The sequence below is a fragment of the Macaca thibetana genome, chromosome 5, assembly GCF_024542745.1.
Source record: "Macaca thibetana thibetana isolate TM-01 chromosome 5, ASM2454274v1, whole genome shotgun sequence".
Lineage (NCBI taxonomy): Eukaryota > Metazoa > Chordata > Mammalia > Primates > Cercopithecidae > Macaca > Macaca thibetana.
In genome coordinates this window covers 31,585,257-31,606,519 of record NC_065582.1, presented here as the reverse complement: position 1 = coordinate 31,606,519, position 21,263 = coordinate 31,585,257, and the positions used below count along the sequence as shown (strand labels likewise).

Here is a 21,263-nt window from a genome sequence, read left to right as displayed (position 1 = left end):
CTGATCTATGTTTCTCCCCTATGAGGGAAGAGACAAAGCTATGGACTAGCAGAGCCTAAGGACCCCAAGATTTTTGGTCTGAGAACCTGTAGCATTGCAACTGAGAAAGGGAAGATACGTCTAAGGCAGGTTTGGAGTAAGTTCGAGTTGTCTCTCAGACATCCAAGTGGAGATACTGAGTAAGAGATTAGATATATGGGACTGGATTTCAGAAGAGTGATCTGGGAACTCCAAAATTAAAAGGTTAGGAATAAAAGGAAGAGCCATCCAAGGAGACTAATGAAGAAGCTTTGAGAGTAAAGGAGAGTAACCAAGATAATATGGTGTTCTAGCAGCCATGTGAATGCAAAACATGAAAGAGAAAGGAAAAATCAATTGTGACAGATGCTGCTGAAGAGTGACACAAATAATGACAGAGAATTAACCATTGGATTTAGCAAACTGGCTGCCATTGGTGATTTTGACAGTTTCTATACAGTAATAAGAGCAAAAGGCGAGAGTTACACTTTAGCCACAAATGCCAGCAGACAAGGCAGAAATTAGATGGGTCATTGTCCTGGAAACTAGAGTATTTATGAGACACAGCATCTAACATCTTAGGACTCTGACTCATCTATGTTCATAATGTTCTGTAAGCCCCAACCCTTCCCTCAGACAGAGGGACACCACCTGAGGGAGAGAACTCGGGGGTTGGAGGGCTGTGTAATAACTGAGCATTGTTTGTGTTTTACTTTTTGCCAAGGCAGACTTTTGATAAAGCTTCCGCCTAAATTAACAGTTCAAACTAAGCTTTAAATCAAAGTTAATATTTTTTCTTCTTACCAGCAGGTGTAGAGAAAGAACAAATCAACTATGACAAAACTAACAAAACTACATTTTATCCTCATGTTGGATGTGTTACCTGTGTTAAATCTTTGACCCTCATGTGGGTCAAATTTTTATTATGTTTTCACTAGTAAACTTCCCATATCAATTCATAGCTTATGCTTGCTAATTTTTTCAAGCATATCTGATTTTTTCTTACAATTGTTAATATTTGGCAATTGTTAAGCTGTATCTTACTGGTGATTTTGGTTCATGAAATTGAAAAATATCCAGGTAAAATCCTAAAGGTAAAAATCAGGATAAGTTTGAAAATGGGTCATCCACCTGAAAAGTGGAAGAATAATGGGAAGAGAGTCAAAATGAGAGGACTCAGGAGCTAGAAACAAAAAAGAGAGAGAGAGAGAAGGGGTAGTGGAGGAAGCAGGCTTAGATAGTTTTTGAAAGTGCGTGTAAAAAGACACGTTACAGTTTTCACCTTCTGTAGATAATTATTTGCATGTGTATTTCAGATCTAATTAAAAGTTTCAGAATAAGGTGCATATCTCACAATATTTTGGAAAGCATATTAAGAACTAATAACACAAGCACTGAAATCAGAGAAAATTTGGTTTAAGAACTAGCAGTACCACTTTTTAGCCACATGGATCTGAGGAAGTTACTCTTTGAGACTCAGAATCCTCATTCATAAAATGGAGGAAATAATAGTATGTAACTCAGCAAGCTGTTCTAAGAATTGAACAAGATAATGCAGATAAGGCTCTTTTTGCAGTGCCTTCCCAAATAAAGGCTCAATAATTATTAGTAGTTATGGTTAGTGTTATTATATATCATTGAGAAGTCTTTCTTTAGAAGCCTTTTCCATCAGTACCTTCTTTTTTTCTTACTTATTTCTCCAGCCCTATTAGGGCCCTTGATGAATCTCATCAATGATACTCTCATCAGCACCTTCAATGAGCTTTCTCCTCTGTCTTTTCATCACAGGTATTACGCCAACTCTCACCCTGTGAATCTACTGACTGGGGAACACTGCTTAAGAAAATCACACAGCTGTGTCAACAGGCAAGGTAGAAATGGCCATGTGCATTCACTGAGGGAGAGGGGGCAATTTGTAAGATTTGTAAGATTACTTATGCAAAAGGATGTCCTGGCTAAGATTGGACTCAAGAGTTTTAAAATTGTTGATGAGTAAAATCAAGTAGAAACTTTTATTTAAATGTAACCCTATGAGCAGTTTTTGCTCTCTAAGATAGAGATTTTGAATTACCTGGACAAGCTGTCTCCTGTTTTCTTTTTAAGAAAATCAACAGATGAGGTCTTTAACTATATAATCTCAAGGCACTTTTGTTTTTGACAAAATTGCGGTAACCTGTGGGCTGAAGTTAAGTGTTGTGGTTTGATCATTGTGTAAGGTAGAATCAGAGCTGGATCTCAAAGAATGTTGACTTCATTTCTTCTTTTTTTTTTTATTAGTTGATTTGTTCGGTTTATTTATTTATTTATTTTTAATTTTTTTATTTTTTTTTTGCTTTGGGTATTGGTTTTGTTTGCTTTAAGTTTTGGGAATTCATTGCAGGAGACATGGCACAGAAGACAGAGGCAAAAGCAGCTTTACTGAAAAACAGAGTATGAGTAGAACGACTTCAAGTCCCATATGGCACCACAGTGAGAAGTGACTTCCTCTGAGCTTCTTAGAGAATCCAACAATGTCCTGCTCCCTTGGGGAGCTGCAGCCGTGGGCACATAGGAATAGGGCTTCCACCAAGAGTCCCGTCAGTCGCAGCAACAGGAGGTCTTCCTCAGACAGCTTTGATGATAGTGGTTGTTAGCCAGAGCAAGCTAGAACCAGAAAGAAAAGCTTTGAAGATGCCACAGTTGGAGTCTGAGCACCTTGAGGCTCCCTATTGGAAACTGGCAAACCTGATTGTGGGACACTTGGATGCTGAATTCCAGTAAACATGCTGTGGGAGGCACTGTAATTTAGTCACTAATATTTAAAAACTGTCTAGTTCTATATACATATTCTATTGAAGACTTCTTCCAACCACCTTGTATTATAAATTTAAAATATGAAATACAAACTCTTTATATGTCTTGACTCAGATTACCTAGGAAGTGACAGTGACTTATTCATCAATGTTCAGAATCATAGTAAGTTATAGACTATAGTCTGAGAAAATTACTTGGACCAAGAAAGCAATATCCCTAACATTTGTGAGTCTAGAACCAGAGCTGCCCATTAAGCTAGGTGCAAATTTATCAGAAAACAGTATTTTTCCCAAATACATATTGCAGTCATAAAATGCCCTAAAAACCCAGTTCTTAGAGGGACTACTGCTTACTTACTGAGAAATTTTATTCTCTGAAATCATAGACTATCAGATGCATTGCTGTTTAAAATTATTGCAATAAGAATGAAACATCTCAGTCTTATCTGGAGGAGTTAAGTCATTGTGATCAGTGAAGCCTTGATTTACAGCCCCTGTGCAAAGCGTCAAAGAATGGGTCTCAGGACACAACATTTGTCATCTTTTTTAACTTCATTTCCAAGAAAACAGGACTGCTATGGTTTGAATGTTTGTCTCCTCCAAACCAATGTGTTGGAGGTGGAGCCTAATGATAGGTATTTGGGTTATCAGGGTGGATGCCTCATGAATAGATTAATGCCCTCCCTGGGGTAGGGAGCAGTGAGTGAGTTCTTACTTTATTCGTTCTCAAGAGAGCTGGTTGTTAAACAGAGCTTGGAACCCCCCTCCTCCCTCCTTGCTTCCTCTCTCACCATATGATCTCAGCATACAACACCTCGCCTCACCTTCTACCATGAGTGGAAGCAGCCTGAGCCTCTCGCCAGGAGCAGATGCTGGTGCCATGCTTCTTGTACAGCCCGCAGAACAGAGAGCCAAATAAACCTCTTTTCCTTAGAGATTGCCCAGCCTCAAATATTCCTTTATAGCAACACAAAATGGACGAAGACAAGGACCATAGGTCCATTTCACAGTACAGAGCTGAGGTTGACCCCTTTTATACACAACCATACTTGCTTAGAGCCCATAGAACATCACCTCATTTACATCACACCTAAATTTCACTCTTCAGCAAAATCCTATGTTAACTCTATATTTTCCTTTGTTTGATGAGATACCTCACAGTTGCTCTGTTGTGCAGTCCCCACACTGCAATGAGTCAGTAAACTCGATTGGTTTGTTTACAGGTTGTCCATGGTGGTTTTAGGCTGATCGGGCTAAGACAAACCATGTCTTATTTTTTAAAATGTCTCCTTTAAGCAAATGTTATTATCTGTATTTTACTCTATTCTATCAGCAGAAGTAACAAAGTTGTCTAATTGCACCAAAAGATGCTTATAGCGTAAAACTTTCTATGCTGTAAACATAGAAAGTTCTTGAAATCAAAAAGAAAAAATTACTGTCCTTAAAATGAAAAATATATATATACACAGAGTTGGGGCTTTTTCACTTTACTAAAGCTCGGGCTGTGCTTCTTACAATAGAACAATGATCAAAAAATAGAACTTTTTTTCCTCCTTTATAATATGACCAAACAAGGGTTAGTGGCAATGAGCACTGCATCACTTAAAAGATACTGAAAAACTTGAAATACTGATGAATGTCTAGCAAACACCTTCTTCCCAATCCTCACTCTTGACCTAAGACCTTGTTTCCTATTTCACAGAGAAACAGAAAAAATTAGACGAGAATGTGCACAAGCTCCTACTATAAGATCTTCCTACCTTCCTCTAACTGCACCTCTATACTGTTACTATCAAATGCTCCTCTGTGTCCCTAACAAAGGCTATTTCCTCTCCTTTTGCACTAAATTCTATGTACTCATGCCTATGAGGAGACATTGTTCCAGTAATTATCTCCTTTCTTCTGCCTGAGTCAGCTTCCAGGATGGCTCCCAGTGATCCCCACCCTCCTGGTATCCACACCATGATGCCATCTGCTTACACTCTAAAATCAGGGATGAACCGTGTGACTAATAGAACACTGCAGAAGGGATGATGTGTGACTTCAGATGCTAGGTCACAGAGGGCAAGGACACTGCCCCCTTCTTGGATTTCTCACTCTGTGGAAAGGCAGTAACATTCCATGAGACAAGCAGTCCTGTGGTGAGGCCCATGTCAAGAAGGCCTGAGATCTCCCAACATCAACTATAGCCAATTCGTCAGTCATGTGAGTAAACCACCTGGGACGTGGATCCTCTCGACTCAACCACCTTTTCAGGTGGCCAGAGCCCTAGCCCAGCTCTGACTGCAACTTGATGAGAAACCCTGAGTAGGAAGCCCTGCTTGAACTGCTCCCACATTACTGATCCCCAGAAACTATGAGAGATAATACATGTTTAGTGTTCTTTTAAGCCACTACATTTTGGATGGCTATATTTATTACCCAGTAACAAATGACTAATACAGCTCCTGTGATCAAAACACTTCAGAGGTTCACCATTTCTCCCAGAGAAATATCCAAAGTCCATAAGGCCCATGAGGCCCCTCACATTCTTCCCATCCCCCATTATCTCTCTAACTCCATTTTCTACCCCTCTCCTTCTTACCACCTCAACCCCAGCTACAGTGACTTCTTTGCCCTTCCTCAAATCTGCCTCAGGGCCTCTGTACTGGACACACTCTCCCAACTCCCACTCCCTCCTCCAGGCCTTCACTCAAATGTCTCCCTCTCAGTGAGGACTTCCTTTCCTAAAATGCAGTACCCCCAACCTTCACACCCACACACCCACACACACACTCACACACACACACACACACACACACACACACACAGAGTCTCTAGTCTTCCTGGCTCCTTAATTTTTTTTTTCCTTAGGACATATCACTATTTCATATACCATATATGTCATCTATTATCTGGTTTCCCTTTCTTAGATGTAAGTTAAGTTGGTGCAGGGGTTTTTGTCTGTTCCCAATGTCTAAAAGAGTGTCTGTTTTACAGTAGATACTCCATGAAATTTGTCAAATGAATACACCAGTGTTAAGAGTATAAGAGTGTAATAGTACCTTCAAAAATGCCTCAGAGATAAATCTTTTGATTTATCTTTATCTTTAGATCTACCACCACTTTAGCCAGTTCTAAAATTTACTACTAGAAAAACCTTTTCTTTCCTGAAGAACTGTCTCACAAAAATAGCAGTTAAATAGGAAGCTAACCTAACCCACTGTTTGCCTTTTCTCTTGTGAAACTCAGACCAAAATTGAAAATCCTCTATAGTAACTATGTGTTCTTGGCATCTAAACTCTGTTTGGTTTCATCTTGACTTTCTTAATTTCCTAGGTTTTTCCCTTTGTTCATATTATTTTATTGTTTTTATTCTATATTGCTTCAAAGACTTTATGAAATTAAGTAGATTATAAATACAAATATAAGTAAGTATACTAGCGTTTTCTTAAACTCACAATAGATTATTATAGTTATCTTTGATTCAGTTTATTATAATTACAGAATTATAAACTTTTCAAGGAATAAATCTTTAATTTTTGTGAACTCTCCTTTTAAAATCAACAAAGATAATATTTTTATTATTTATTGGGGTATGCTTTTTTTTTGCTTTTTTTTTTTTTTTTTTTTTTTGCTTTTTTGAGACAGAGTATCGCTTTGTCACCCAGGCTGGAGTGCAGTGGCTCAATCTCAGCTCACCTCCCAGTTTCAAGTGATTCTCCTGCCTCAGCCTCCCGAGTAGCTGGGATTACAGGCGCCGCCACCGCATCTGGCTAATTTTTTGTATTTTTAGTAGACGTGGGGTTTCACCATGTTGGTCAGGCTGATCTTGAACTCCTGACCTCAAGTGATCTACCCACCTCAGCCTCCCAAAGTGCTGGGATTACAGGCGTGAGCCACTGTGCCTAGCCTGGGGTATTCTTACTGTAAAACATTTTACATGGAAAATATACTTTGAATCAGGAGAGAAACATTTCAACACAGCATCGTTATTTCTTAGTAAACTGGCACATTTTTCCTAATTTCAGATTATTCTTGGAAATTTTTGTTTGCTTCTATGATATAATAAAATTCTACTTGAAAATTATGTGTTAAATGGATTCCTTCTCCATTTCCAAAAAACAGAGGAAGGGTTATTTTAAACAATAAAGTGGTTGATTATGTTATCCAATGAGTCAGCAGGTTTTTTTTCTGCCTTCACCAGTCATCATTTCTCATTATACACAGAGATCCTCAAAACGAGGAGCAGATACATTCAGTCTATAGGATCATTTAGCAACTGGAGGAAGGAGAGTAAGTAGCCTAGATTTTTTTAAAGTTCCCAAATCTAAACATCCTAAAAGATCATAAAAAGATAAACAAGTGTTCAGAGATTAAATATGGAAAATATTGGTATTGGTTTTGATTCTATAGACAAGAATAAAATGCCACTTGACAGTAGATTTCTCACTTTATAAGTAATCTTGTATTTGGTGAATGGCTAAAAACATAGTCAAATGAATTAAATATACATTTAAATAAATGGGCAAATATATATCATCAATTATCAATTATCAACCCCATCAATTACTTCATCATATCTAAATATATATATGTATTTCTCAGCCTGGTGAAGTAAGCCAACCCCATCACTAATCTCATCGTATTTAAATATATATTTAATATATATTAATATTCTGCATTAATATATTTAATATTTAATATGTTGATATATATAAAATATATAAATATATGTGCAAATATGATGAGATCATTTAGGGGACTGGTTTCCTTCACTAGGCTTAGCAAATAGTTTAACTGCCATAAAATAATCACAAACTTAAAATTATAATACTTTCGCATACTATTTTCAGAGCAGTTTTAGATTTATGAAAAAAATTGAGCAGATAAGAGAAGAGTTCCCATATAATCCATCTCTACTCTCTCACAGTTCCCCTATTAGTAACATCTGCATTTGAGTTGTACATTTCTCACAGTTGATGAACCAGTATTGGTACATTATTATTAACTAAACTCCATCGTTTACATTAGAGTGCACTCTGTATGTTGTATAGTAGCTCTATAGGTTCTGGCATATGTGAAAGGCCGCAAATGTAGTGTATCTAGGTTAATGTTCTATACGAGGTTGAGAAGAACGTGTATTTTGCTGCAGTTGAATGAGATATAACCATCAATTAAACCCAGGTGGCGATAGTATTATTCACTCTATTACATTCTTACTGATTTTCTGCTTGTTCAATTTGCCAGTTACTAATAGAGGAATATTGAAGACCGCAACTGCAATAGTCTATTTGTGTCTATTTCTCCTTGCAGTTTTACCAGATTTTGCCTTATGTATTTTGACACTCTGTTGTGAGGTGCATACACAGGATTGTTATGGCTTATTGGACAGTTGGCCCCTTTATCATTATGTAATTGCCTTCTTTATTCCTAATAATTTCCTTTCTGAAGTTTGCTTTGTCTGAAGTTAAAATAGTTATTTTAACTTTCCTTTGATTAGTGTTTGAAAAATATATCTCGTTGGGCATGGTGGCTCATGCTGTAATCTCAGCACTTTGGGAGGCTGAGGGAGGAGGGTCTCTTGAGTTCAGGAGTTCAAGACCAGCCTGGGCAACATAGTGAGACCTCATCTCTACAAAAAATTAAAAATTATCTTGTTGTGGTGGCATATGCCTGCAGTCCCAGCTACTCAAGAGACTGGGGTGGGAGGATCACTGGAGCTCGGGAGTTCGAGACTGCAGTGAGCCATGACTATGACATTGCACTCCAGCCCAGGTGATAGAGTGAGATCCTGTTTCAAAGGTAAAAAAAAGAAAAGAAAAGAAGAGAAAAATATATCTTTCTCCATTCCTTTTGTGTCTTTATAATTAACATGGATTTCTGGTAAACAACATAGAGTTGATGCCTGTATTTTATTCATTCTGTCAGTCTTTGTCTTTTAATTGGTAGGCCATTTATATTTAAAGTGATTCTTGATAGAGTTGGATTAATATCTCCCATATACTGTTTTCTGTTTGTTGCCCTTGTAATTATTTCCCTTTTTTGTTTTCCCCTCTTCATATGGTTTGGCTCTCTGCCCCTACCCCAAATCTTGAGTGGAATTGTAATCCCCATAATCCCCACCTGTTGAGAGAGGGACTTGGTAGGAGGTGATTGGGTCATGTGGGTGGTTTCCCCCCATGCTGTGCTCATGATAGTGAGTTCTCACGAGATCTGATGGTTTTATAAGGGGCTCTTTCCCTTCGCTTCTTCTCACCTGCTGCCATGTACGACATGCCTTTGCTTCTCCTTCGCCTTCTGCCGTGATTGTAAGTTTCCTGAGGTCTCCCCAGCCACGCAGAGCTGTGAGTCAATTAAACCTCAGCTTCAGGTAGTATCTTTACAGCAGTGTGCAAATAGACTAATATACCTCTTTTGCTCCCTTTTCTAGTTTTAATTGAGCATTTTATATGATTATATTTTCTATCCTCTCTTAGCATATCAATTATACTTAAAAATATGTTTTTAGAAATTGCCCTAGAGTTTGCAGTACACATTTACAACTAAGTCCACTTTTCAATAACACTATACCATTTCACAGTTAGTGCAGGTACTGTATGAAAGATTATTCCCGTGCCTCGCTCCTGTCCCTTAAAGCATTGCAATTATTTATTTCATTTATTCATAAACTAATATGACCCAATATATTACTGATATTATTATTTTGAACAGTTATCTATGCGATCAATTAAGAATAGGAAAAAAATTCTAGGTTGGTGGATTTTTCTTTCAACACTCTAAATATTTCACTCTACCCTCTTTTTGCTTGCATGGTTTCTGAGAAGTCTGATGTAATTCTCATCCTTGTTCCTCTATAAGTAAAGTGATAGTTTTTCCTCTGACTCCTTTCAATATTTTCTCTTTGTTTAATTTTCCACAATTTGTATACAATATGCCTACATGTAGTTTTTTAAAAAATTTATCTTGCTTGGTGTTAACTGATCTTCCTGGATCTGTGGTTTGATGTCTGTTATTCATTTTAGAAAGTTGTCCACTATTATTAGATACCTAGATATCTATTATTTATGTATCTTCCGCTGCTTTCTTTCTTCTCCTTCTGGTATTCCTATTACCTGTATTTTATGTCCTTTGTAATTTTCATACAGTTATTGGAAATTTTGTGGGTTTTTTTTTTTCATATTCTGTTTTCTGTTTCCATTTAAGTTTGGGAAGTTTCCATTGACATACCTTCAAGCTCACTGATTCTTTTGCAGTTGTCAAAAGCATTTCTCATTTCTATTATAATGTTTTTTGTTCTCTAACATTTCCTTTTGATTCTTTGAGTTTTCATCTTTCTGTTTATATTACACATTTGTTCTTGCACTTTTCCCGGTTGATCTCTTAGCATATTAGTCATAGCATATTTTAAATATCCAGTCTCATAATTCCCACATCCCTGCCATATCTGAATCTGGTTCTGATGCTTGCTTTGTCTTTTCAGAGCTGTGTTTTCTCTTGCCTTTTAGCATGCCTTATAATTGTTCATTGAAAGCAAGGCATGATGTATCAGATAATAGAAAACAAGATAAGTAGACCTTTAGTTTTTGTTTATCAGGCCAGAAGTTAGACTGTGCTTAATGGTGGTTGTAGCTGTAAGGATCGGAGGCTTCTATTTTCTCTAATATCTTTATTTTTGTCTCCCCTATTTGTTGTTTTTGGGTTTTCTTAGAGACTCATTCTTAAGCAGAGTCTGTGTCTTGCAACTCTCTCTAGTTGTGATCCACAGTTATTATACCAGAGCACTATTTATGTGGTCATAAGATATTGGAGAGTTGATACATTCTATAATGTTATGATAAAAATCTCTATTTTTTAATTATTATTTCTTTTTTAAAATTTTTAGATTCAGAAGGCACATGTGCAGGTTTCCTACATGGATATATTCTGTAATGGTGAGGTTTTGGCTTCTAGTAAAACCATCACCCAAACAGTAAACATTAGAGCCAATAGATAATTTTTCAACCTGCTCTCCTCTCCCACCTTTCTCTGTTTTGGAGTCCCTAGTATCTATTATTTCACCTTTATATCCATGTGTACCCATTGTTTAGCTCCCACTTATAAGCGAGAGCATGCAGTACTTTATTTTCTGTCTGAGTTATTTCACTTAGGACAATGGCCTCTAGCTCTATTCATGTTGCTGCAAAGGACATGATTTCACTCCTTTTTATGGCCGCATAATATTCCATAGTTTATATATACCACATTTTCTTTATCCAATCAACTACTGATGGACACTTAGGATGACTCCATGACTTTGCTATTGTAAATAGTACCCCAATAAATATATGAGTGCAATTGTCATTGATATATCAATTTCTTTTCCTTGGAGTAGATACCCAATAGTAGGATTGCTGGGCTGAATGGTACTTCTATTTTCAGTTATTTGAGAAATCCCCATACTGTTTTCCGTAACGGTTGTTCTAGTTTACATCGTCATCAACAGTGTATATGCATTCCCTTTTCTCTGTATCTTCGCCAACATCTAAAACTTTGTTTTCTAGTTGTCCAAAATCCCTGAGTTGTGAACTTACTTCATAAGAGTTTCTTCTTTTGTTTTTCTCCTTATGTGAGAAAGAAAGTGTAGAAGGTGTTCAGACTGTCTAGTTGCCTTTTCTCTAATTCAGATAAAGCTCTGGGGTAAAGTTTACCTTGAGGGCAGGCTTTTGTTTCTGAATATATTTCAAGTAGTTATTTTTTTCCTCCCACATGCCCGAAAAAGAGAGGAAAGTTTTGTCCTATCTTCTGAAAGTAAAACTCATTAATGTGTGGATGCTCCTATATGAATGATTCCCTCTGTCTCCGAGTTTTCAACTCTCAAGTTAGTCCACACTCAGGCTTCAGCAATATACCAAATACTGTATAAATGGCCCCCTACCCTTTACTGGCTCCAGTAGTTTTTGCTGTCCTGATAAGCTGTAATTCTCTGTATTCATCTATCTGTTCAGTTTGCAAAGAGGTGGCATGTCCTATGACATCAATTCTCTGCAGATCTAAAAAGAGTTGTTGATTTTTGATTTGCTCATTTTTTTCTTGTTGTGATGATGGGAGTGGAGACTTTCACACCTTTCAAATGTCAGAGCAGAAACCAGAAGTTCTAGTAATAATGTTATATATACATAACGTTATATATACATAATGTTTTATATATATATATATATATATATATATATATATATATATATATATATATATCTCTTCTGACCATATAAAAGGGGGAGGTGCACAGGTCTTATTATTATCATTTTACATGTTAAGAAATTGAGGTTTAAAAAGACTAAATGAGTTTCCCTGAGAAATATTGCTAACAGATGAAGCTAAAATCAGAACCTGGATCTTCTAGTGTCTGCCAGGACTCTTCCAATACTGACCATTATGTTTAGGCATTCATGTATAGGAAACAATTTGAAAGAAAAATTTCAGTTTAAGAATAGAGTCATCCATGTTTGGATTTGCTCTGTGGCATAATGTAAAAAGCAATGGCCTGGCATATCCCTTAATGAATCTTCTCAGGCCTAATTCAGCCCCCAACTCACTTTCAGACTTCAGAAATTCTCAACAAATGCTGACACAAGCTTTAACTTCTTCATGTGAGTCTGAAGCAAGAATAAATCACATGATCTTGTGACAATGAAGTGAAACAATTCTAGGTTGGATTTAGGCCCTATATTTTTGGAAGCGAGTTTGTATATGTGTGTATGTCTTAAGTGTGCATATGTGAAAAGGGGAACTGATTTCTTCAAAATCTTTCTGAACTGCTAAATTAATCCTCTTCCTTAAGTGAAAAAGTTTTGCTGCTTTAATTCTTTAAATGAAATGTTATTTTGCCTTCCCATCTGCTCAGCTGACATGATAGTTTATGAATGTGATTAATGTTTAAGGCAGAACTTCCTTTTAGGAAATGTCATCTTTTAACAGTCCTTGTGTTTTCTCCTTCCTGTGAATGCTACACCCATTACCAACCACTGGATGGTCTCCAGTTAAATATCACTTCCTCAGAGAAGCTTTCTTTGAACTCAGACTAGCACAGAACCTGCACTTCCCCTTTCCAACTTAAAGTTTGCATCCTTTGGTATATGTGAACCCACATGAAGAGATGATTTCTTTTTTTTTGAGATGGAGTCTTGCTCTGTCGTCCAGGCTAGAGAGCAGTGGTGTTATCTTGGCTCATTGCAACCTCCGCCTCCGGGTTCAAGTGATTCTCCTGCCTCAGCTTCCCAAGTAGCTGGGATTACAGGCATGCACCACCACGCCCGGCTAATTTTTGTATTTTTAGAAGAGACAGGGTTTCACCATGTTGGCCAAGCTGATCTCCAATGCCTGACCTCATGAGCCCCCCGCCTCAGCCTCCCAAAGTGCTGGTATTACAGGCGAGCCTGTATACATCTCTTCCGACTGAAGAGATGATTTTATCTGGGTAACCTTTGTACTTCCATGGCTAACAGTCTAGAGCAGTGTTTTCCAGTAGAACTTTCTGCAATGACAGAAATGTTCTATAATCTGCATATCTGGCTACTGAGCACTTGAAAGGTGTCCAGTGCAAGCGAACTACTAAATATTTTATTGTGATTTAATTTTAAATAACCACATGCTGCTAGTGGCTACATATTGGACAGTACAGAACTAGAACAATGTTCCTCAAAATCTAAATAAAGATGTTGGGAACCTGCATTTTAACCCATTCCTCAGGTTATTCTTACTGGCAATACAGTTTGACAAGTATTGATTAGAATATGATTCTTGAGCCTAGCTTCACATTACAGTCAGCCCGGGAAGACTTTTGAAAGGAAATGATTCCTGAGTCACATACTCAGAGATTCTATTTTAATTGCTTTGGTATTGGATCCAGATATTAGTTTTGTTTTATTTTGTTTTTTAAAGCCACTTCCCTCGGCCATTATGTGCAGTCAAGCTTGAGAAACCTAGAACATATATTCTCATGTGACACTAAGTACATATTAGATAAAAATACAGGTCTGGAGCAGCGGCTCACGCTTGTAATCCCAGTACTTTGGGAGGCCGAGGTGGGCGGATCACAAGGTCAGGAGATCCAGACCATCCTGGCTAACACAGTGAAACCCCATCTCTACTAAAAATACAAAAAATTAGCCGGTTGTGGTGGTGGGCGCCTGTAGTCCAGTTACTTGGGAGGCTGAGGCAGGAGAATTGCTTGAACCCAGGAGGCGGAGCTTGCAGTGAGCCGAGATCGCGCCACTGCACTCCAGCTTGGACGACAGAGCGAGACTCCGTCTACAAAAACACAACAAAACAAAAAAAATACAGATAAATGGCCTGTACAGATAAATGGCTTGGTTGCATCTATAGTTAGTGATTACAAGTGAAATCTTGTGATGTCACGAGAGATGTTACTGACATCAGTGGTGCAGATGAATTTCTTAATACCAAATGGAAAAATTCACTTGAGATAATCTTTTACAGTGGTGCGAAATTCCTCAACCTTTTGTTTTATCCATAAACTGCACAAATAATACCTCCCTCTGTGACACTTAGAGAGGGTGACATGCTGAGAGTTCCCTGAATAATCACCTCTTGAAATACACAAAACTCTTCTAGTTTCCTGGTTGACCCACACAGGGTTGACGACTCCCCATTAGCCACCTGACAATTCACTCCAGGACAGCAACTGAAGGAAGGCGTTCCCCAACCTGCTGTCCTATGAAGGCCTCTGGGTCACCGGTGCTAAAGCCCTCCCCTCTCCACCCTCCTTAGGGAGGTAAACGTCCCAGCAGGAAGTCAAGGCTGGATTGGCGCTCTTCGCGAGCACCCTGGGAATGGGACTTTGGGTCACGGGTGCTGGAGCCCTCCCCTCTCCTCCCGGCCGGTGTGTGGGAAATTGTTCCCGCAGAAAGTAAAGGCTGGCCAGACCGGCCCCTGCACGTAGCGGGAATGAGTCAGGCTCCGGCTCCACGCAGGCATGTAGGGGCGGATCGCGCCGGCTCTGAGTAGGAAGGACTTTCAGCCGCCAGCCCGGAACGCAGTGAGTACAGCCACTCAAAGGAAAGCAAAGTCGCTTTGCAGGGGAGCGTCTCATGATTTTTCAAAAACGTGCTCATGGTTAAAAAGAAAAATCAAGGCTCAGAATAAATACATTCAAGCACTGTTAATTTTAGCCCAAAGACAGGCGGTACTTGCCGGGAGATTTGGGGAAATCAACATGAAACTAAAAAGGAAATTTTAGTTGGAGTGGAGCAAACAGTATTGATCAGAACATACCAAATACGAATTTTTTCCAAGTCTGCGTAGAAGTTTAAATTACTAGGAAAAATGTAAAGGAGAAGTATTTACTAATAAATGAAACAAAAGTAATAAAATAAAAATGAATTAATACAGTTTGACAAAATATCAGCGGACTCTGAAAAGAAAACATTAATGTTTGAGACTTTTTAGGTTTTGTGCAGGAAGAATTGGAAAAAATGTGCTGGATGGAGTGATACTCCTTTTCTTTTCCACAAAAATTTCATTGTTTTAGAGCGAGGTAGAGCCTTTTTAAAGACAGTAAGTTATTGCCAATTCACAATGAAATAAGATCACATGCTCTGAAATGTACAAGAGCTGCATGCAATAAACTTCATTTATCTGTAGGTAATAACTGATTGATGTTTATTCAGTAGTCAAAATGCAGCTCATGCACTCTAATTAGCATGTCAAATTATTCTCTCCGTTTCAGAGGTGTAGGGCCTTTGTGGAGCCTTCTTTTCAATAAATAATTTGCCACTCTTGAAGGTTAGACATTCTCTTTTTATGAATGTACACATAAAGGTTTTGTTTTGCTTTGCTTGTTGTTAATTAAAATGAGGAGAAAATAATGCGTTATCACCCAATCATGTGTCTTTTTAGTCATAGGTTAGCTTTTCAAGACACTTCCTGCATCTCTGACCTGTTGCACCTCTGTTATCTTGGCACCTCTGTTATCTTAGCAGCAAGCACCTGCTTCAGCTGACCCTTGAGTCATAACCCATGTAAGTCTCTGCAGGGCTGAACCTCTCTTTGAGCCTAACAGTAGAATTATTCTTATATTTATTGAATAGCATTATTGTGTCAATGTTGAAATGTGCCTCAGTGTCTCTTCCTCAACCACATCCCTATAGAAGATGTTTTCTTAATAGCAATGTGTTTTTGTTTTTGTTTTTGTTTTAAGAAAGTCCACACAATTTCAAATACACATTTTCTTTACTAAAGTTTATGACCAGTTTTGAAGTGATCCTTGTTTTCAGTTAAACTATCTTTAATAATGATTAATAATATATTTTGTAGGTTGTTGTATATTCAATATTCTCTGCAAGAACACATAACGAACAATACATGGACCTTTAAATGTTTGTCATTGTGAAATAAAATAACAAGGAAAGGTGATTTAATTTCAGGTGTACTTTATTCAATACATATATACAAGAAGTTATTAATGTAACATTAAATTTGCAGGGAAAAAGAAACCACTGGATTATTCTGATTCTATTCCAGGGGGCTTATTCCAAAGGGCCAGTGTGCTAAATATGAAAGAATCCAAGATGGCATTGTGGAAAGACTCTGCACCCTGTGATAAAATTATTTGGTGGTGTTTTTCTCTCCTGTATCTCAGGAAACTAAAAATCTGAATTGTATTCAGTGGCCTTTTCTAAATGCTAACTTTATGAAAAAATGTCTAATTCTTGGTTATTTGTGGTTTTAGTCCTTTTCTTCATAGAGGAGCTAGAGCTGTTAAATAAGTTTAGCTGTGTTGTTCACTAAAACTTTCTGCAGTGGTGGAATCTACACAGGAGAATTTTTTTTTTTTTTGTAATGTACTAAAAATTGTCTTCAGATCTTAGAAGAAGTTAGGCTTTCAAGCCCTGAAGACAAAGTTGTTCTTTTTAAATTGTAGGCTAGTGATCAAAAATATTTGCTGATAGAATAAATGAGCATGAAGTACAAGCATAATATATACTTCTGTCCTGTCCTAACTATCCACAGAAAGGAGTCTTAGCATACTTTTGAAAAATTTGATAAATATGTGAATCACAATTTGTTCACAGATTCACATCTCAATTGTTTCTTTTTTTTTTTTTTTTTTAATTTCAGAAGCTCCTGAAAAGTACATCAAGTCTAAAGTGAACCAGCTAAACTCATCAAGACTGGAACCATGAGCAATAATGGAGCAGACCTAACCTTTGGTTACATCTCCTGTTTTGTAGCTATCCTTTTGTTTGGCTCAAATTTTGTGCCACTTAAAAAATTTGATACTGGTGATGGTAATTATTTTTCCTTGATTGTTAATGTTATATTATTTTTAAAAATGAAGTTCCTTTTTTGGTCTTTTAAAAGTACAGCTACAAAAATAAATCATGTTGATCTTGATACCTAATGAATAGAGCTTAAAATTAATCATTTGACAGTGCCCATACCAGTTTGTCTGCAAGTCAGAATAGGAGAACCACTAAGGTTGTTTCATGGTAAAGCTAGGGAGGTTACTGTCAGGAAAGCTCTTGGGCCATTATATGAATGGAAGAAATTTATAGTCAGTTCTACTAATAACACTTGTTTTGAAAACATGAATCTTCAACATGATTGATATATTGGAGAACAATTTAAGCATAACAGATTTTTGGCTGGCTTATGTGCAATTTTGTGTGTGAGAAAGCTCTAGATAAACACAGAAAACTGCACCTAGATGAATAAAGATGTGTGATAATGCACACAATGCACGCATATACCCACACATCCTTCAAATATCGACCAGCTCCCTTAGCTCACCACATGTGGTTATGAAGTATTCCATCCAACCACATCTGCTATCAGAACTCCTCACCCAACACCTTCACAGTAACTTTTAAGCCGCAACCCTTTGGATACCCACTTCCAGGAGCAAACTTCTGGACTTTTTCAATTAAAATGCCCTATTTATTACGGCATTCATGTAATTAACCAGTTAACCAGTTAAAACTGTACTACCATTTTAATTGGGTTGAGTGTTGTTCCCCTAGTCCCATTTTCCCCATATGCTCTGTAGTTTTTACTGCATGATTTTGCATAGTGCAGTGATTTCAAGGAATGCACATGTTACATCATAGCAGAACTGACTAATGTGAGTTTTGGAGAAGGAGAAGCAAGAGTTATTTGTATTTACCTGACTTCCATATTGAAGCCGGGAGAAGGAATTGAGATTGATGGTGAACACATGTTGGGATTACTTCTTTGGTAGTATTTATTACCTGACCACAGTTGTGTTATTTCCCCAGTTCTTTGTCTTCATGCACTTAGAAAATACGATTACAAATTGTTTTCCTCCAGGGCCTTTCTTCTCTTTTCCTCTGGAGTTAGGACAAGAATAGGAACTACCTGAGGAACAAAAAAAAATGGGTAGAGGATCTAGCTTTTAGTCTTCCACAATTAGCTTTGTGATCCTGGGCAAATATTACCAGCTCTGCTGTTTTCAGTTTCTCATTTGTAAAGCGAACAACTTATAAAATAAAGTTTCTTTTCATCTCTGTGATTCTACTCTTTTTATTTTTTATTTTTCATTTTTTTGAGGGGACAGAGTCTCACTCTTGCACCGAGGATGGAGTGAAGTATCATAATCTTGGCTCACTGCAACCTCCGCCTTTAGGGTTCAAGTGATTCTCATGTCTCAGCCTGCCAAGTAGCTGGAACTACAGGCACACACTACCACACTTGGCTAATTTCTTGTAGTTTTAGTAGAGATGGAGTCTCACCATGTTGTGCAGGCTGGTCTCGAACTCCTGAGCTCAGGCAGTCCACCCACTTCGGCCTTCCAAAGTGTTAGGATTGCAGACGGGAGTCACCACGCCTTACTGATTCTACTCTTTTGTCATAGAGATTAGCAGGCATTTTTTCTCTCTCCTCCACCATGAGATTGAATCCAAGAAGGGCAACAATCTTCCAAAGTTAGTGCCAGAAGTAATCCATTGAGTTTTAACTGCCTCAGTATTTCTTTCAATGTCAACTATTTGCTCATCCTTTTAATCTTTAAATCCTTAGTGATGCAGAAGCCTCAAAAAGGTACAGATACACCTCATCACCAGCTTATCTTCAGATAACTGGAAAATGGCAATTCAAAGTATAGAAAGTAGAGTAACCTTGACCTAGAAAGCTAATTCTCAGGTTTATAATGCCTGACTCATCATAGGCATTGAACTCTAACTGTATGAGGCCTATGTATGACCATAAATGATTTTATTTTTATCTCAGAGCTGGCATAAATGGTCACTGAAGGTTTAAATTACTGTCATGCTATTCTGAAGTACTTACTACCAGGTTTTGGGGATGCAAGAGTACTCAGTGTGGCATCTGAATGAAAATATGCACTTGGTCTTGCCATCACTCTTTGGCTGAAAATTCTTGATTTGTCTAATAGAAAAAAACAATATTAAGCCAGAGCACACCGTGTCTAAGCCTTGGAGTCAACCTGGGTTTAAAGTCCAGCTCAACAAACTACTACCTGTTTGGACACATTGCTTAATTGATTCATTTTCTCTATCTTTGAGCTGGGGTTAATTATGATGCAGAGTAGTCATAAGAATGAAATGTGCAAAGTCCATGGCATATGGCATTCAATAAATTGTGACCATTCCTATAATACCACCTCATAGATATTCCTGAGCACAAATTTATTCAATTCAATTTGAACCACTAACACCGAGTTTGTTTATTTCCAGGAATGTTTCTCCAGTGGGTCCTTTGTGCTGCCATATGGTTGGTTGCCTTGGTGGTCAATCTGATATTGCATTGCCCGAAGTTTTGGCCTTTTGCAATGCTTGGAGGCTGCATTTGGGCAACAGGTAATGTCTGATATAATTTATACTTTTATTATGTAACATAATGATCAAAATAATTCTCGCTCACAGTAGGAGGAAATAGCACAAACAGTGATTCTGAATAACCCTTAGTCATAGATACTAGAAATTAACTACTTTCTTGCCTTCACATGCTCAATGAATATTTTTGGTGCTTTACCTGATTTGTTCCACCTGATTTATTCCTCTAAATGATTTACTTTTAAGTTCGTGGTAGAAAATTATTACAGTAAAAACATTTTAATTATTCTCCATCTATTCAAGCATAACTCATTTATTATTTTAGTGTGTTCTGCCCCTTTTTTCCAGCGTGTTTATCAGAAAATATTTATTAAATAGTAATCTCTACTAATATCATTTTTAGGGCTTAACCTAATTAGGCCAATGTGAAGATACTTCATTTCAAAAGGGCTAGTTAACAGAAAAGCAAAGTAAACAAAAATCTTTCTGTTGCCTTATCAGTACCTGAAACTATATAATTAGAATTCGTAACTTGGCTTGGTCAATCAAGAAGTGTTTCCCTTCAATTAATATAAATACACCCCAGGAGGTCTTTTTTCTTCAGCAAAGAGAATTCCAAGTATCAATGATCTTTAGAAATAATTTCATTAAGAGCAAATACATGTGAAAATGTTAAAAATTTATTTAAAAAATTAAAATTAAAATTTATTTACTACCCACTTAATTTGAGTGTCTGAGGAGTTAAATGATTTAGTGAAGTTCATAAGTTAGAAGACAAAAGAGTTAGCTTTTAGATTTCCACAAGGATTTACATTATTATACCTCACTTATACCTCAGTATGATTGCTTGTCATATCTAATAGAGGGACAGGAACAGATGAAACATCCATCCATCCTGCAGATCTTTATAGCCACGAGAGCATTTCTGTTCACCCAGCAGATTCCACTGAGTTTCCGTGGGGAAAGAGTCCAATTTGAGATATGTTGCAAATGTGGTGCCATAGGTTGGAGCAACTGATAGCATATAGGACATAGCAGAACGGGAGGGGCCAATGATAGCGTAGAGATTTGATTACAGGTGATTAGGAGGGTGGTGGTATTGACACATGTGAGGAAAGGAAAAAGAACATGTTTGAAAGGGAAAAGGATGGGTTCAGCTTGGCCCTTTCTGAGCATGAACATCCTGATGTTTCCACCATAGAAAACATCTGGTTGGAGATTTCTTCTTGATGGTTTGGAGAATAATATTAAAACTCTAAAGTAGGTCCAGGTTAGAGCTGTAGCACTGGGAACATGCACCTTTAGCTGGTAGCTGAAAACATGAAATTAGGTCAAGTACCCAAAGGACAATAAAGCAAGGGGACAAATACGCTCAAGGGAAAATCTTTAGGAGGTACCTTATTCCAGAAGGAATGATGAAAAATAGCAGCTAGAGAAAGAGCTAAAGAGAGAAACAGGAGGAGAATCAAGTGATGAAGACATCATGGAATCCTAAAGAGGTAACCTTTCAAGAAGAGATTGTAGGACAGACCAAAAATATATATGTATATGGATTTGGCCCTCAGTGACCCTCAAAACATAAAAAAATGAATGTGGAAATCCAGAAATCCAGAAGACAAATCAGCAATCATGGAAGAGCAAATTCTGAGCCTGTTTTATGGCC

At 37.5% G+C, this 21,263-nt stretch overlaps 1 protein-coding gene and 1 long non-coding RNA gene across 16 annotated transcripts in view; one reads left to right on the top strand and one right to left on the bottom strand.

The window, feature by feature from the left end:
* TMEM144 (transmembrane protein 144) overlaps nucleotides 1–21,263 on the top strand; it is a 90,844-nt gene that overhangs the window by 23,212 nt on the left and 46,369 nt on the right. For 6 of the 15 annotated variants that reach the window (XM_050789871.1, XM_050789868.1, XM_050789873.1 and 3 more), the window contains 4 exons: nucleotides 1,807–1,889; nucleotides 15,687–15,808; nucleotides 16,908–17,077; nucleotides 19,502–19,624. In XM_050789871.1, the coding sequence (XP_050645828.1) occupies nucleotides 16,969–17,077; nucleotides 19,502–19,624 (232 nt within the window). In that variant the 5' untranslated portion in view covers nucleotides 1,807–1,889; nucleotides 15,687–15,808; nucleotides 16,908–16,968. Of the gene's footprint in view, nucleotides 1–1,806; nucleotides 1,890–4,885; nucleotides 5,016–13,063; nucleotides 14,827–15,686; nucleotides 15,809–16,907; nucleotides 17,078–19,501; nucleotides 19,625–21,263 lie in introns of those variants that run through there. The other 9 variants (XM_050789875.1, XM_050789878.1, XM_050789876.1 and 6 more) reach the window with 9 other exon arrangements.
* On the bottom strand, nucleotides 2,417–4,886 carry LOC126954314 (uncharacterized). The gene is made up of 2 exons (XR_007725581.1): nucleotides 3,635–4,886; nucleotides 2,417–2,661 (listed from the first exon to the last, which is right to left on the bottom strand). It is a non-coding gene; the product is annotated as an uncharacterized LOC126954314 (long non-coding RNA).